Below are 16,161 nucleotides of genomic sequence, written 5' to 3'. Positions count from 1 at the left end.
AAAATACCAGAAATGAAAAGTATCCATTTGGAGGGAAAAACAACTCAAAGCAAATGCTGCATAGAAGTATAAAGACATTTTTAAAAGGTTTAAAGCTAGAAAGATCAGTAAAATTCAAAACAGCCGACACAAAATTGCACACTACGTACGAGGAGTTTTAGTGTAATATAGCTTCACTGCTAAAAATACATCCCCAAAATGCTAAGAAGAGGGGATAAACTATCTCATCGGAGTTTAAATACATCTCATCCATCAAACCTTGGCCGAATCTGATTTATTTGGCTTCATTTTTTATTTATTTAATAAATAAATAAATTTAATAAATAAATAATGTCAATACCTTCAGGATGTGCCATACTGACTCCCTAGGGACCTTTATATCACTAGCTAAAGCCTGAGCAGCAAGGAGGAAAAAGAAATGTATACCTCCTAATATGGTTAAATCCAAAATAAATTCTGCCTCTTTATCTTTTAAGAATGCCACATTGACTGACTGTTTCCCTAAATCCTCTTGAAGGTAAGATAATTATGAAGTTTCCACATTATATATTGTGTTTAATCTAACGTGGGCTTAATTATACTAAACTGGTTTAAAAAAAAAAAAACTTCCTCCAGTATACTTATAGTTACGGGCTACCTGTCATCTCTTTCTGGGAAAATTACCGGAAAAGTTACTATGCCTTTCAGTAACATCTTATTTGTAACAAGTATGAAATTAAAGAATCTGAAGAATTTCATACTCGTTACAAATGTATTTAAAATATCTGACGTATTCAGGTATCAATTATTTAAGTATCTGAAAAATTCAGAAAATTAAATTCTCTTCCTTTATAATAATTTTTAAAAGTCCTATACAAGTTTACCACACTCTTGCATTTGTGCTATATCAATTGTTAATTTAATATTTATAGTATTTTAAAATAGTATTTTCTGGACATCAATGCTACAAGAACTTAGTCTCTTTAATATTAATTCTCAAAGTATTTCTGAATGGAGGTAAGATCACATTCCCAAGTTCAACAAAGTAACAAGGAAAGCAGCTTGTTTGTTAAATAACATTAATAGTAAATATGAACACGTGCATGCACGCACACACAAACCTCAAGTACACAAACATTCATATACACACATTTACATTATGTCTACTATACGCTAGGTAAGTGTTACCTCATTTTATTCTCCCAGAAATACTATAAAATAGGAACTATTATGATCTTCGTTTTACTGAGACAAAAGTCCAGTAAAGTGCAGCAGATCACATTATTAGCAAATGGTCAATCCTAAATTCAAACCAAGCAGTCTGACTCCAAGCCCAACACAAACCTGGCAAACTTCGTTTCTGGGGCAGACAAAACCAGAAAGCATAAAACAGTGCTCCTCAGCAGATAGGATGTAACAAAAAGGAATACAAAGATACAAAGTTACATACGTAGCATGCCAGCAATTCTGTCTCCAAAAATGCTCGGAAACAAGGCGGGAAAGAAATGTGCCAAAATGTCAACACTGACCACTCAGCAATGAGATCTGAGCTCATGTCTCTTCTTTTCCACTACGTTGGAGCTTTTGATTTTTGACAGAAAGTATGACCCTCTTTTACAATAAGAGAAGAAAGAGAAAGGCAAATGCAAAAGCAAAGAAGTCTGACACTCTTCAAGAATGCTCCCTCTTTGCAAGATAGCCTGGGCGCTACACGTAAAGACAAGGACTGTAAATAAAAGACTGCTGAGTACTTGGTACTTGTTACAGAAAGACTCAGCAGAACTCCCTACTGCCCCAGTAGGAGCACAAATATGGATACAGCCTACTTTGGAAAAGGTACAAAGAAAGGTGAAGAAAACAAAACCGATTGGTTGAAGTATTATATGGTACACAACTAGGTATATAAAGAAACCTTTAATTACTGATAGCTCATGACTTAAAGTAGCAAAAGTAGAATCAAATGTGTTTTTAAGGCCTACAGCAGTAAGCATTTAGTTACACACTTGAAAATTTCCCAAGGAAAACCGTAAGATTCTGTGCATAAACATCATATATAATTGTGTGTACTTGTAAGCTACACATTACTTGTTCTATATTACGCCCCATACATAAAATTTCTGAAACTTGAAATCTTAAGTGAGAGATCTTGAAACGTTCGTTTCAATCACCTCCCATCATGAACAGTTTCATACTGTTTTTCTGCCGTTTCAATAAGAGAATTTTATCTTTTTCCACGGTTTCCGAACTCGATGCAAAAATGGTCCCTTAATCTTGGTCACAATTTACCTCATGAACTGTACAGAAATCACTTATTTACTTGTCTGTATGTCTGTCCTAATCTGTACATCGTCTTCAATTACATTCCTTCAAAGACCAGTGAACTCCTCTGCAAGCATTTGGCACAGCACAACAAGCAAGAGGGCATTTAAACAGTTCCTTGTCGTTGATAATCATGAGAACACTTAGAAAAAGCAGTGACCGGAAGTAAACGGAGCAATTTTTTTTTTTTTTTTAACATTTCAGGGCTTTTTCCCTCATATAGAAGATTTTTTAATTTCCAGGAAATCAAAGACACCCATTGGATTTTCCAGTCTCTCTCTTCACATTTGTGCTTACCAGTGTCCATTTGCCAGACGTACACTGAGCCATCTGAACATCCCACTACTAGGTAATCATCAGAAGGCCTCCACTTGATTACTTGAACGGGGAACAGATGACGAGATGCCAGCATAATGCATTTTTTCTCTCGCAGACTTAGGAGTCCTACTGAGTGGTCACTGGCTACAGAGCAGATACAGTGCTGCACTCTTGCCTAAAAAAGAATATACCTTCATTACACTTAGATTAAATTCAGGATAAAATGATCTTGTCCTCCAAAACTTAAACCAAAAGTAATTACCCATTCACCACCGCTGAAAACCAACTGCAATATTAGGTTGTGTTGAAAAGCGTGTTCCTTCACATTATACATAAAACACCCAGATCAATCGTGACAACACTTTAAAAAAAAAAGAAAAAATGCTAAATTAATCCTAGATTAAAGATGGGAAGAGATGCCTTGGAAAATCTCCTGTTCAAATGTGAAGATGACCTTAACTAAAATGATTGCTGTGCAGGCGCGGGGAAAGCTGGAAAAAAAATTGATCTGTTATTATGCGTTCTCTTTCCACACTGTGAACTTTCCTTTGTTAGCTGCTGGAGCAGGCTCTCCGCAGTGCTTCTTTCTGCGTGTGACTCTGTCATTTTAGACCCATGTTCTTCCCTGCTCCTTTGCTCGAAAACAATACCCTCCCGGTCCCTCTGCCACAATCATTCCTTTCAAGAGCCACAGATATTTTGTATTTCCCGTACATGGGCTTCGCAACTTCTGTCTGTAATATCAGCAGGTGCACCACCCCAACTAACACACAATGGCCAATTAAACACTCTGCTGTATATTTTCTGCTCGTCTCTAGTTTTTGCCCTTCAATTCCTTTTAGGACAGGATGGAATATAAAGAGTCAAAAGAAAGACGGCAAAGACTTTCACCAGCAACACGGAACGGAATCCACAACCTAGATGATTTAAAATTAAGGCATTTCTATTTTTAAGACAATTTATGAGCTATTTAAAACCTAACCTTTTAGTGATTTATTGGATTATGCTTTCAGTTCACACTGAGGTGAAACCGTCTGAAAACAGCCACACATCATTGTATATATTGTGGCTAATATTGAGGATGAGAGGCCCACTATACTACATGTATACATATCATCAGTGGGATCCAAAGGAGAAACTTGTCAAACCTAATTGGGTTGGGCTTCGCCTAAACAAACAGACAGTCTGAACTAAATAACAATACCGCACTGAGTGGTGTATCTCACTGAATGGGAAATGCTGACGTTGGGTGGCCAAATGTGTGCGGAAAACACAAGTTATGGTTGTTGACTTTATCCACAGAACTTCTAAGAACCTTTAACATGCTGATGTGACCAGAATTATCTCCACAAGGGGAATACAGTGTCACTCACCTCAAAGGTCATTTGACCGCGGCAATCTTTTAAGACTGAATTTAGGAGGAACAACATACTTTGGGAAAATCTGCTGTAACTGGTTCCTTTCATGTTTTGGCAGCTAAGAAACTTAGGCCTGATGATGGGGGATGATGGGCACGTACTTCTGCATGTAGACTCAGCCGTCTCAGCGTGCTCCTCTCAGTTTCTCATCATCATTTACCTTTATTTTTATCCTACTGAATAATGTTTATGTTTGTAAACAACTTAAAATCAATTTTTGAATGAAACAGAGCATTCACAAAACAAAGATAGTAAGATTTAACTACTTTGTTCTTAAATTCAGGTATGTTAATCTTTTATTGTTAGCTTTATTTGTACTTTTTGTTGTACAATAATTTAAACACTATACTCAGCATAGCAGGTGTTTACTAATTTAAAAGTTAAAAAATGAAGTTCAGAAAGAGTGTGTTATAAACCTTTATTAAAACATCATATAGAATTTTCCTAAACAAGCATTTGTTAAACTTACTTATTTTGTGTTCCCTGAGAAGCATTCAACTGAAACATAAAACATGATTTCTTTATTAAAAAGACATTAAGGATTGAAGGGCCGTTGATTATGGCACACATAAATTAGCTGTATAATTAAGCAATGAATCAAAATAAAGTAGCAAATTACAAAAAAAAAAAATCCTTCAAATATGGCGATGTTAGACTAAAACTGGGTAAAAATACATACCGCCAAGCCTTTATTTTCAGTTATTTCAGACCACATAAAATATTTATGAGTTCCACCAGGCATCCAGTGCTAACCAAAGATAATAGTTTAATACAACGGATGCTTTGCATTTCTACAGATCACCATTAGCAACGACTTTGTTTTTATCAAATATATCCATCATTCAACTTACAAAAAGAGACGGATGCGACATTAATGGTCACTACTATTTTGCAACATCAATCTGCCAAAAAGTGGTCATTTTATTTCTCTCATCATAGGAAATAAATGTCTGCGGTGATCTTTTCTTCTATGTGTGATTAACTGAAAAGAATGCCTCCCATACAGTTCTTTTCATCTGTCCACGTCCTTTAATCAGGCACTGATCTGCCACAGTGCTCATAATACCCGTCACTACTTGTGACTCTGCTACTTTGACTCACGAGCTCCTCACCTTTAAAATGAGGGATCACTTAACCGGTGCCATATACCTCACCAGCCTACTTGCTGGACCCCAAGTCCACAGTCATCTCATTGGTGTCCATACACACTCTTGTCATTCCATTTCAAAGAGTAAGGAAAATGAGGCATGAATTGGGGGTGAAGTCTGTTCAAAAACAGGTGAATCTTCATCAGTGTTCTTTACTATGTTTGGTGTTCCTCGGGTTATGATCTATTCTTGGTAGATCTCAATATCTGAGGGGACACAGAAGTCCTGACAACACTGACCTACACATTCTCTCTGCCAAATGTCTTTCACTGTAGTTTAGAAGCCAGCAGAGAGAAGACGGCAGACATCCTGCAAACAGAAAAGGCTTCCCCGTTCCTACGAGGAACCTGACCTTCAGCACCCACTCCCACGAGAAGTTTCACTGTTAGAACTTTCACCCTTTCCATTTACATGCAGGCAACTTCAACAATTCAAGAAAAGGTAATCCATCCTCAAGAAAAGACCTAAAAGTTCTACATTATGTTATCAGTCCTGTTCGTAAAAACAATGGACAAAGCAAATACTAAGTAAGAGCAAAGGATCTGTGTCTAAAAACACACTATGTTATTTTCTGGAGGGAAAGTATAACCGTAATTCAAAAAATCCTAGCTTTTCATTTCTGTTTGATGCACTCTCTTCTAAGACATACACTCACATAAATATGCTTTAAAGAATAGTTTTGTTCCTCTTTCAAACAGTGCACTAGATGAAGAAAGTAGGCAAAGGACATACCCCACCCGCAAAAAAAACATGTTTGGCCCAAACAAACAAACAAACAAAATGCTATCCCCATCCCTGTAAATGAAAATAAGCCTGTGAAGAGTTAACTCTAGCTTTACTGTAATAAGCAACAGTCTGGAAATAGCCAAAATAATCAAGACTGAAAACAAAACAAAACAAAAAAATCAATATTGCTAAGCCCAAGAAAGCATAGTTATTAGAGGTACTTAACTCACAAGAAAAGATGGTTCTCTGCTTTTTAAATATGGATTAAAATAAATCTAATTTTTCTTCTTTCAAAAAAATGCTAGTCCAACTCGTGTGAAAAAAACTGGCCTAGAGTGGAAATGGCCCAATACAGTAAAACCTCATTAATTTTGATTCTGCTAATTAATTGTGAGTTGATGGTTACCTTCACAGGCTGTGTGAAAACAAATTAATGGTATAAACAAAGCAAATGTCTAACCTATTTAAATGTAAAAGGAAAAAAGACCATTCTCAAGCACCACTTTGGTATTAATTTTAATTCAAACAATGAGCAGAGTAATGATAAATAATTCTCAGCTATCTGTTAAATGAAAGCACTTAAAAGATTTGCTAAAACACAATTAACTTGGTTTCTTCTTATCTGTCCTCAAAATTATTATTAAAGAAGCACTTCTTAAAGAATATATAATAACTCCTACCTCTGATTTAGACCCAGCTTCCCCACAAATGAATTGAATTAGCACAATTCCTTTATTATTAAATTACTAAATTCCAGAGATCTTGGTTACAAAGCATCTACAACACCTACAAAGACTGATTCCATAATTTGATTAATTCCATTCTATTTCACTTTGTTCCATTTCAACCTGGAAAAGTCACCTGAACGTGACTTAACATCAAGGACATTTTAAGGGGATAATGTAGAAGACATTTAAATTATGTAATTAAAATAATACAACTAAAAAAATGTGAACCTCATGCATTTAGGCTCCTTTTTTGATCACACACCCATTCATTTAAAAAACTTTGTAATGTATGCCCGTTGTATGTATATTTACAAATTATATACGTACTTCTGTACTAATATACATACCATGTACATCGTAAAACACGCACCAAAAATATGTTTTAAAAGAATGACTCCAAGTTTGAACAAATTGGAGAGAAAGGAAACACCTTCTTAAATGTCTTGCTAATGTCAGGCAATACCTCAAAGGACAATACATACCTTTACAAAGATTTCACTGTTAATGATTATGGATGTAAATACATATTTTCTGTAATTATAATGGGGGGGGGGCTGCCCTCCTGCCAGACTGACCAAATGATCACTGCCTTAAACCGAAATGTAGCCGATGAAAAGATATTTAAGTTTCACTGAGAATATGTTCCATCCTTTGCTCTGCCCATCCTATGGTGGCCAGGTGAGGACCCAGACAACAAGCATCCTCGTCCCTTGTGGTGGCGGCTCTGCTCTTCCCCCAGGTGAGATGTGCCCACTGGGTGTGTGAAACACGTGAGACACCGGTGTCCTTCCACCTGGTAATTGTTCATAAGCTCAACTTCTTAGGGTTAAAAAGGGGGCATAAACAAGAGCTTTAATATTTTATTCCCTTACCCCAATTAACTGCCTCACAGTTTACACTTTAGCAACCACTTCCAAGTGACTTAAAGAGTGTTCAACTCACAAACACCATTTCAAATGTTTTATTGTTTCGAACACAGAATTTGCACAGCATGGGGTGAGCATCCTACCAACTAGGCCAGTACTTTATAGGTGAAAATTATTCAAACTCATGTTCCAAACACTATTAATTCTGCCCTAAAAGACGCACCAATGACATCAAAAACTAATTGAAAACAAAGGCTAACAACAATAAACAACAGGATATTTAATAAAAACCGTATTTTTATTTGATGAAAATATTAAGATAACTGGGGCAAGCAGAGGGAGGGAGATACCTGATCAAAACATATACACTCCAGAGCCCATTTTTCTTTCCAAATAATTCTGATCCTCAACCAAACAGAGTCTCATTGAGTTTGCCAGTAAATAATCCTCACGGTACATTAGTGCTGAGCCACAATCACAGAATCGGACAGAGTCAGAATATACCACCTAGGTCATCCAGCCTGACCTTACGCATTTTACAAGACTTCATTTTAAACCATTCCCAGAAACCTCTTATGTAACCTGTTCCTAAACATCTGCCATGAATTACAGAAATTAGAGACAGCTAGTTTATCCCTTCCACCAGCTCTCTGAGGAGATGATTCTGTTTTCCAATAGCTCCCAGTATAAATGGCATACATACATTTTTCCTACTTTTGCTCATTTGCTTTCTAAATTAAATTCTCCTTTTTCTTCATATCATTTCAGGGGCAATCTCTTAACTGCCCCCAAAACAATTTTTTTCTTTGAATCTTCTCTAAATATATGATCACTAACTATTGTCTCTCCTTTTAAATGTGCCCATCATTAGACGAGCTATAAATGACCAGCTTCTTTCAGTCATAAATCAATCTCACTATTCTCTTAATCATTATTTCTTGTACTTCCCAGAACTCTTTCTATGGAACATAAATGTGCAGTTAAGATGCATCATTTATCACTTTTAAATATTCCACCTGAAGTGGAAAAGTGCCCAGGAATGTTAATTTCATTTCCACATGTTCATGAAACTAGCTTAAAGAATTTTTTTTTTTTTCAGAAATCCATAGCTCAGCCTTCCTTTTTTTTTTTTTTTAAGGGGGAAAAAAAAAGCTAGAAGGTTTTTCTTTGATAGCTGTTTTAGAAAATAAGACCATGTAGTCCAACCAAAACACTGACCATCTAATTGGTAATGTTCTATATGAAAATAAGACTTATAGAAAACAAGTTTTAACATCTTCATTCATTCACTATATACAAAAGATAATAAAGAAATAGTGAGCTAATCAGAATTCCACCTTTCTTCATCTGCTTCTTTATTAATTAAACAGCAAAAAAATATGAAGAATTTAATGTAAGACTAAGAAGATATTGCCTATCAGAGAAAAAAATTAATAAATGACATTGAGAAAAGTTATTAGTTAAGAACAGATGACTTTTATCCTCTCCTCACCCCACAAACATAAATAAATTTCCGCTAAAGTATCTGATGTTTGCTCTTAATCCAGCCACTGGTTTTTAATCAAATTTCATCAAATTTCTGGGTGGGGGAAGATTCCAAACTTCCGAAATATGAAAAAAGCTACACAGAAAAAGGAAAGATTGCGTTAGAACAGGAGGGAATTTCAATAACAATAGAAAGCACATAAGCCTAAAATTGCAATTAAGTTAAGCACTCATACAAGCCTGAAAATCCCCAAGAAAAACAAATAAGCAAAGGATGAAACATGTCTCAAAAAAATCGTGAAAATCTTCATAGAAAAATTTTAATATCTCTAGTAAATAAAGAAATGCAAATTCAAACACCTACCAATTTAGCCTAAACATTTAAGAAATTGTGATAGCAAACAGCCAACCTTTACTGGGTTCTAACTTTGCGCTGGGTATTATTCTAAACACAATGCTAAATTCTAAATGCTGTAATTCATTATAGTCTCACAACCCTCTGAGGTAGGTATAATTATTATTTCCACTTCACAGATGTGGAAACTAAGGCAAGATAAAAACATCTTGTGCTGGCAAGTGACAAGGAAATAGGCACTGAGGATACAAAATAATTTGCTACTACACCTCATTAGCCTTAAAAACGTTAATAGCTACTACACAAAAATTCTGAGGTTCTAATCTTAAAAAAATTCATAATATCTAGCCAAGGGAGTAATCATAAATTTTAACAAATTTTAAAAGATAGTCAATATCGTATTGTATAATGCAAGAGTTTAAATTAGGAACAAACTACATATCCAAAGTAGGAGAACTGCTAAGTAAATAAGGTATGCTCACATAAGGTAATGTTCTACAAGCACTAAAAATTACTTTCATGAGCATGTACAACTTGGAAAAGTATTTGTTAGGATATTAAATGAAGATGCCGTGGGCTCAGATAACCGTACCTACAATATAACCACGAGTATACAGTAAGTGGATTTTAAAAGCCTACGGGAAAAGACATCCAAATGTTAATTATGGTTCTCTTATAGTTAGAGGGATAACAGGTGACCTTTTACCTTCTTAGCTACCTCTTTTTTCAAACAATTTAACAGTGTGTATCCATTAAACTTATAAACTTGCAGTTAAAAATTATAGCAAATAACGTGCTATAAGTAAGAGAAGGTAAAAGAGGGGATGGTTAAAACTAAAAAACTCCAAAGCTGAATAATCAAAGATAAAAACTAAAAGGGAAATTAGAAGAGAATTGAGCAATGCATAGTTCTCTGAAGGAAAATTGGAAATACAGGAATTCAAGAGAATGGCTGTATTTTGTTCTATAGTGAATGATATTCAATAAATTAGCACTTTACAATTAAGTATGCATCAAAATTATATATTTATGTAAATCAATAGTGAAAACATAGTAAAAAATTAGAGAAATACAATTATTTTTAAATACACAATTACATCTACTGGGAGGCAGTATGCATGGTGCATACGTTCAAGTCAGCCTTCAAGTCAGACTACTTAGGACCAAATTCCAGCTCGGCCACTTGCTAACTGTGTGACTTGGGGATGTTATTTAACCTCTCTAAATCTCATTTCTCTGTATAATGTGACTAACAGTAATAACCACACCTCACCGAATTACTGTGTGAGTTAAATGAAACGTACACAAAGAAACTAGCACAGTGACTAACATATCACGCATACAAAAGATAATAGTTAAAACTATTTTTACCATTATTATTATCTCATTATACACCATAAATTCTGTCTTTTAAAATGGAGTTATATTTATTTTTTGGAATTGCCAATGTGTAGGCATTCACCAGGAAATATGAAGATGTTTATTAATATCTCTGCTTTCATTTAATCTGAATAGTTCTACCTGCATAATCATCAGTACCATTCAATTACCTTAAAATTAATTAAGTTCTTAGCCCTTTTAACAATACAAGTCAATAAAAGTATTCAATCCAACAACTCAATGACCACCTTTCACTGTTCCTGAATATTTCCTCACACTGCTTTCCCATTGAATTTACTTTATAACTTTTCATTTCATGTCTTTAAAACAGTAAAATGCTTTCTTTAATTTCACTCACTGAAATTCAAGTCTTAGAGACTGAGACAGTCAACTCTGCAGAGACTGAAAATCATCAAAGTTTTTTTTAAGGAACTCAAAAGTGCTGCTCTTTTCCCCTTCTGCACCCCAGTCAGCTGTGTCCACTTATTGCCCAAAACCAACACCCAAACCTTGGGTTACACACACTCAAGATCTAAAGTCTTTGGTCACAAATGGTCCTCTTTCTCAGAGTGCACTGAATTCTGACTCCAAGTGACTACTGGTCCTGCCCTTCTATTTTCCGATGCCTCACTTAGAAAGGTGACTTTAAGGCACTATCTATCTGACCTGGTAACTTTAAATCTGCCCACTTGGCCTCAACCTATTCATCCCAATCATCCCTGTATCCTTAACAAGAAATAAACATCAAATTTACATACCTCTGACATAACTAGGAAACATCTTTTTTCCCTTCTCATGGAAATAAATGGGTTAAAATAGATTCTGGCTTCATTTCTCCAACTGGAATACCAAAATAATATGTATATTGCCTAGCAGTAAACTACTAGAACATATATACTAAAAATACTTCTTTGTTTTAGTAAGAATGCTGGCTGGCTTTTTAGGTCTATATCAAAGAACACTGGAGAAACCTAACCTTCGGTGTCCACAAGTAGGCAAGAAAGTTGTGCCTCGCCAAGAATTTATGCCTAAGAAAAGCAGTAAGTAGGGTCAAACTCCCCCCTTGATCGCGTGGGGTCATGCTACCAAAGGCTTTGCAAAGGTAACAGTCATACCCTTCTGTAATCTGCCCACAAATTTCCATTAATGACACAGTTGGGGCCTTTCAGACAGTTGAAAACGCCAATGTTCAAGCAGTGAGCAGGCAAAGCACAACACTTAAGACTACAATTTCTAGGGAATTTGTCTTTTGATATCCTGAAACTTCTGTCTCGTGCAATAAAAAGATGCAGTTAGGGAGATAAAGGGAACTCATCCCTAATTTGGGCAGATTCTAAAAGCACCTGGCCATAGTTGGGAAACAAGGAAATTAAAAGCAGTTCCTGCTATAGGAACAAAGTATCTATAATAAAGTCATCTCAACTGGAAATGAATGAGTATGTTCCCCAGATTTAGGCCTTTATCACCCAAATGAGAATGCAGATAACTGAAAATACAAATAAAAAAACAATAATAATGATTTAATGAGCTCCTATCATAGGCCAAGCATTACCTCCCAACTTTATCACTTTACAGCAGCCGTTAAGTTGCTGGAAAGTGTTGCTAGAGCTCCAAAATGTGAAGTAATCTGCTAAAGTCACCCCAAAATGAAGATACAGATCCAGGTTTGTTTGGTTCTAAAGGCCCTGTTCTCACTGACATGACCGACCAGCGGTTCACCGTTTTAGGTTCCACGTGCCGACAGCAGAAAGTTTTCCACCTTTTGGAAAGTCTTCACCAATGTCTAATTGGTGTTCAATTAGACCAATTGGAGGCGGTCTAATTCACCAAAACTAATTCTGACTTTAAAAAAAATTATCATACACTAACTGGCATTTTTTGTTATTTTTGAAATACATTCTTCCTTTCTAATCTCATATCATTCCATTTCATTCCACTTCATTCTGTTGTCCAATCTTTCCTTGGAAAAACATCGCGAATACTTTTCAGGACCATTTCATATTTTATTATCTTGTTTCTTCCAAATACCCTTCCTAAGTAGAGTAAAATAAAGAGCCAAAATGGGGGCACCTGGGTGGCTCAGTGGGGTAAAGGTCCGACTTTGGCTCAGTTCATGATCTCATATTCGTGAGTTTGAACCTGCATAAGGCTCTGTACTGACAGCATGGAGCCTGCTTGGGATTCTCCCTACCCCCTTCTCTCTCTCTCCATGTATCTCTACCCCACCCCCACCCCCATTTGTGCTTTCTTTCTCAAAATAAACAAACTTAAAAAAAAAGTGTCAAAATGGTCTTACAGACAACTAACCAGCTTGCAGCACATCCAAGACCGTTACTCTGGGGGTGTCTGGCTGGCTCTGTCGGTTAACCGTCCATCTCTTGATTTCGGCTCAGGTCACGACCTCATGGTTTGTGGGATCTAGCCCCTGCCTCAGGCTCCGCGTTGACAGCACAGAGCCTGCTTGGGATTCTATCTCTTCCTCTCTCCCTGCCCCTCGCCCGCCCCTGCCCCACTCTGGAGCGCACTTGTGCACACACGCGCTCTCTCTCAAAATAAAATAAACATCAAAAAAATATATTACTCAGATCTCTTGGTCATTATTTTCAAAGTAATGCACAAATATAGCAAGTTCCTACCAGCACTTGCCACAGATAGAGCCATCAGGTACTAGTAAAAACAACTTAACGGGGGCGCCTGGGTGGCACAGTCGGTTAAGCGTCCGACTTCAGCCAGGTCACGATCTCGCAGTCCGTGAGTTCGAGCCCCGCGTCAGGCTCTGGGCTGATGGCTCGGAGCCTGGAGCCTGTTTCCGATTCTGTGTCTCCCTCTCTCTCTGCCCCTCCCCTGTTCATGCTCTGTCTCTCTCTGTCCCAAAAATAAATAAATAAACGTTGAAAAAAAAAATTAAAAAAAAAAAAAACAACTTAACGGCTGCAGACTCCTCCACAGAACATACACACAACATACCAAGTACATCTGTAAACAGAGGTCATTCAGGCACCACGTATGGTTTTACACACACCCATAAATCTAACACATTCCAATACCATACAGATCACCCTTCCTGAAAGTCTTTCAAAACCACCCACAGCTGGCCTACTAAGTGCCCATTCTAGGGCCTCTCTGGGAGACTTGTACTCAGGGAAGTCCTACAAGCGTACTTCACAACGTTTATTCTGTTGCCTTATAACTGCCTGTCTTCTAGTCTGGCTCCCTCATAGGATGAAGCTCTATAAAATAGGGACTATATCTTATCGACTACTATATACCTGGCTCTTGAAGGCACCTGGAATATGGTTGGCACTCAGATATTTGCTGAACGAATGACTATTCAAAAATACATTGCACCTAACTGAACAGTCACCTTAAAAAGTCGTTATTATTTTCTAACAATTTCCACCATTTTAAGATAAACTTTAACTCATTTTAAAATTGCTTTATGATTAGGTTACTCAAGAAAAATTAGTCTTTAGGTCACACTATCTCTTCAGCTCAAAATAAACAGTGAAATTAATCACCCACTTCATTCACAAAGTTTAGCACCAAATCACTTCTGTTATTAAAACTAAACTTCATGCCCAATGTAATCTTATTTACTTCCAAAGATATGACTTAAGATCTTAAAAAAGCCTTTCTGAGATAAAAGAATTCTAAATTTTTTAAATGTCTGGCACAATATAAGTGTAGCCTGAACAGAGGGATGCAATCTTCTCATTAATATCGAAGGGACCACTCACTGACAGTCTTTTGGTATATTACTGGATTGTCTCAGCTTCCTACACAAGCGATAGGGTGCGTTATGATATTTGAACACATAAATATTCAGAGCAGGAAAAATTAATTGTCTTGAATAAAATGATAGTAGTAAAAAATTGGAAAACGCTATTATAAAGAATAGAATATACACCAATCAGAACGGATAGCCAATACGGTATTGATATATTAATGCGTTTGCCCTTTCAGAATGAGAATGGGTGCTATGCACTTATACATACTCTGCATACAACTACTTAAAAGCCTGAATATTAGCAAGTCTTCAAAGACTATAAGGATGATGGAGAATTATGAGGGTAAATAGGTGGTATAAACCTATCTCTAAGCTTTTAAGGGATAATTTGGCAATACCTAGTCAAAAGGCTTTAAGAAATCAATATGCCCTTTCATACAGAAATTCTGTATCTACAAATTTATCTTAAGCAATCGTTTCAGATGTGCAAAAATATTTAGATACACTAATTTGTATTCTCACTGTTGACAAGAAAAAAATCTTAAAGCAACATTCTAAAATTTCTGATAAAATAAATTACCAAGTATTAAAAATGATGTTGGAATGTATTTAGTGAGACAGAAAGATGACCAGAATATCTTTAGAAAATATTTGTGTTCTCTGTAACTAACAATGTATTATTTAATTTAAAAAAATAATAATTAATTTCAAAAAGACAGTGCTGAACGCATAAAAAACATATGAAAATGGTCTCAAAATCCAAGAAAATTAAATGTTAAAGGAAAAAAGGACTGTTACAGAACATTATGTACATTGTGATATATTTTAGGAAAACGTTAGTTCTGCCTCCTGCTTTTGTTTCATTTGTATTACCAACGTTTACTCTGCTTGGCTTCAGAGACTATGTCATAATAATAAATATTGCTTTATAAATGTAACATGCAAATTAAATTAATAACAAAAGCCGAAATTCAAAAAGGTGAGATAAGAGCTAATGCAAACAAAAGCTTCCAGTACTTAAAAAAAAAAACACACACACACAATATACTAAAAAGAAACCTGATTTGTTAATTGTTCTTAATGGCTGTGAACATTAGCCTACTAGCATACATACAGTCACATACACCATTCATATTACTGTATTTGTCTCTAAGAGCTGGGGATTTAATATTGTCAAGCGAAGGCACAATTAGGTTAGATGCCTGACTTTCCTGTTTTCGCAAACCAATGCTGCCCCCTTCTGGATACTTCTGGAGATTACAGGATAAGACAAGTTTATCAAGATACAATAAATGAAAAGTAATCATATTTTCATCTCTTAAAGAAGTCAGCCTATAGCTCACGTAAAGAAACATATGTATTATGGGTACTAAATTTATTTTGAAACATTTTCCAAAAATTCTGTTTTGAATACAAAGTTCTACTAGCAGCACACAACTGGTAATCCAGTCATTCATGCCAAAGGAAGAGGGAAATAGTAAACTTATATTAACTAAAAATAAACAAGGCAGAATACTTAATAAAGTCACTTCTTTGGTTCCCTTCCATATGTGTTTTTCTCACTCCCAAAGCAAAGCAGAATCTGAATTTGGTAATCTTTCCAGTTCAATTTTAATAATTTTATTACCTATGCATGTATCCATACATACACGGTATGCACTTGTGTGTTTCTTAAATGTAAATAAGTGGGATCAACAGTATGACACACACAC

General features: G+C 35.8%; 1 protein-coding gene across 5 annotated transcripts in view; it reads right to left on the bottom strand.

Moving 5' to 3' along the window:
* Nucleotides 1-16,161, bottom strand: part of WDR7 (WD repeat domain 7) — a 353,231-nt gene that overhangs the window by 283,711 nt on the left and 53,359 nt on the right. For all 5 annotated transcript variants that reach the window (XM_086683081.1, XM_086683085.1, XM_086683084.1 and 2 more), the window contains one exon: nt 2,596-2,791. In XM_086683081.1, coding sequence (XP_086539207.1) covers nt 2,596-2,791 — 196 coding nt within the window. The remainder of the gene's footprint in view (nt 1-2,595; nt 2,792-16,161) is intronic.

This window comes from Puma concolor, chromosome D3 (assembly GCF_028749965.1).
Source record: "Puma concolor isolate L17-30 chromosome D3, mPumCon1.1.hap2, whole genome shotgun sequence".
Lineage (NCBI taxonomy): Eukaryota > Metazoa > Chordata > Mammalia > Carnivora > Felidae > Puma > Puma concolor.
Note: the sequence above shows the minus strand (reverse complement) of the source record. Positions and strands in the feature narration are given on the sequence as shown.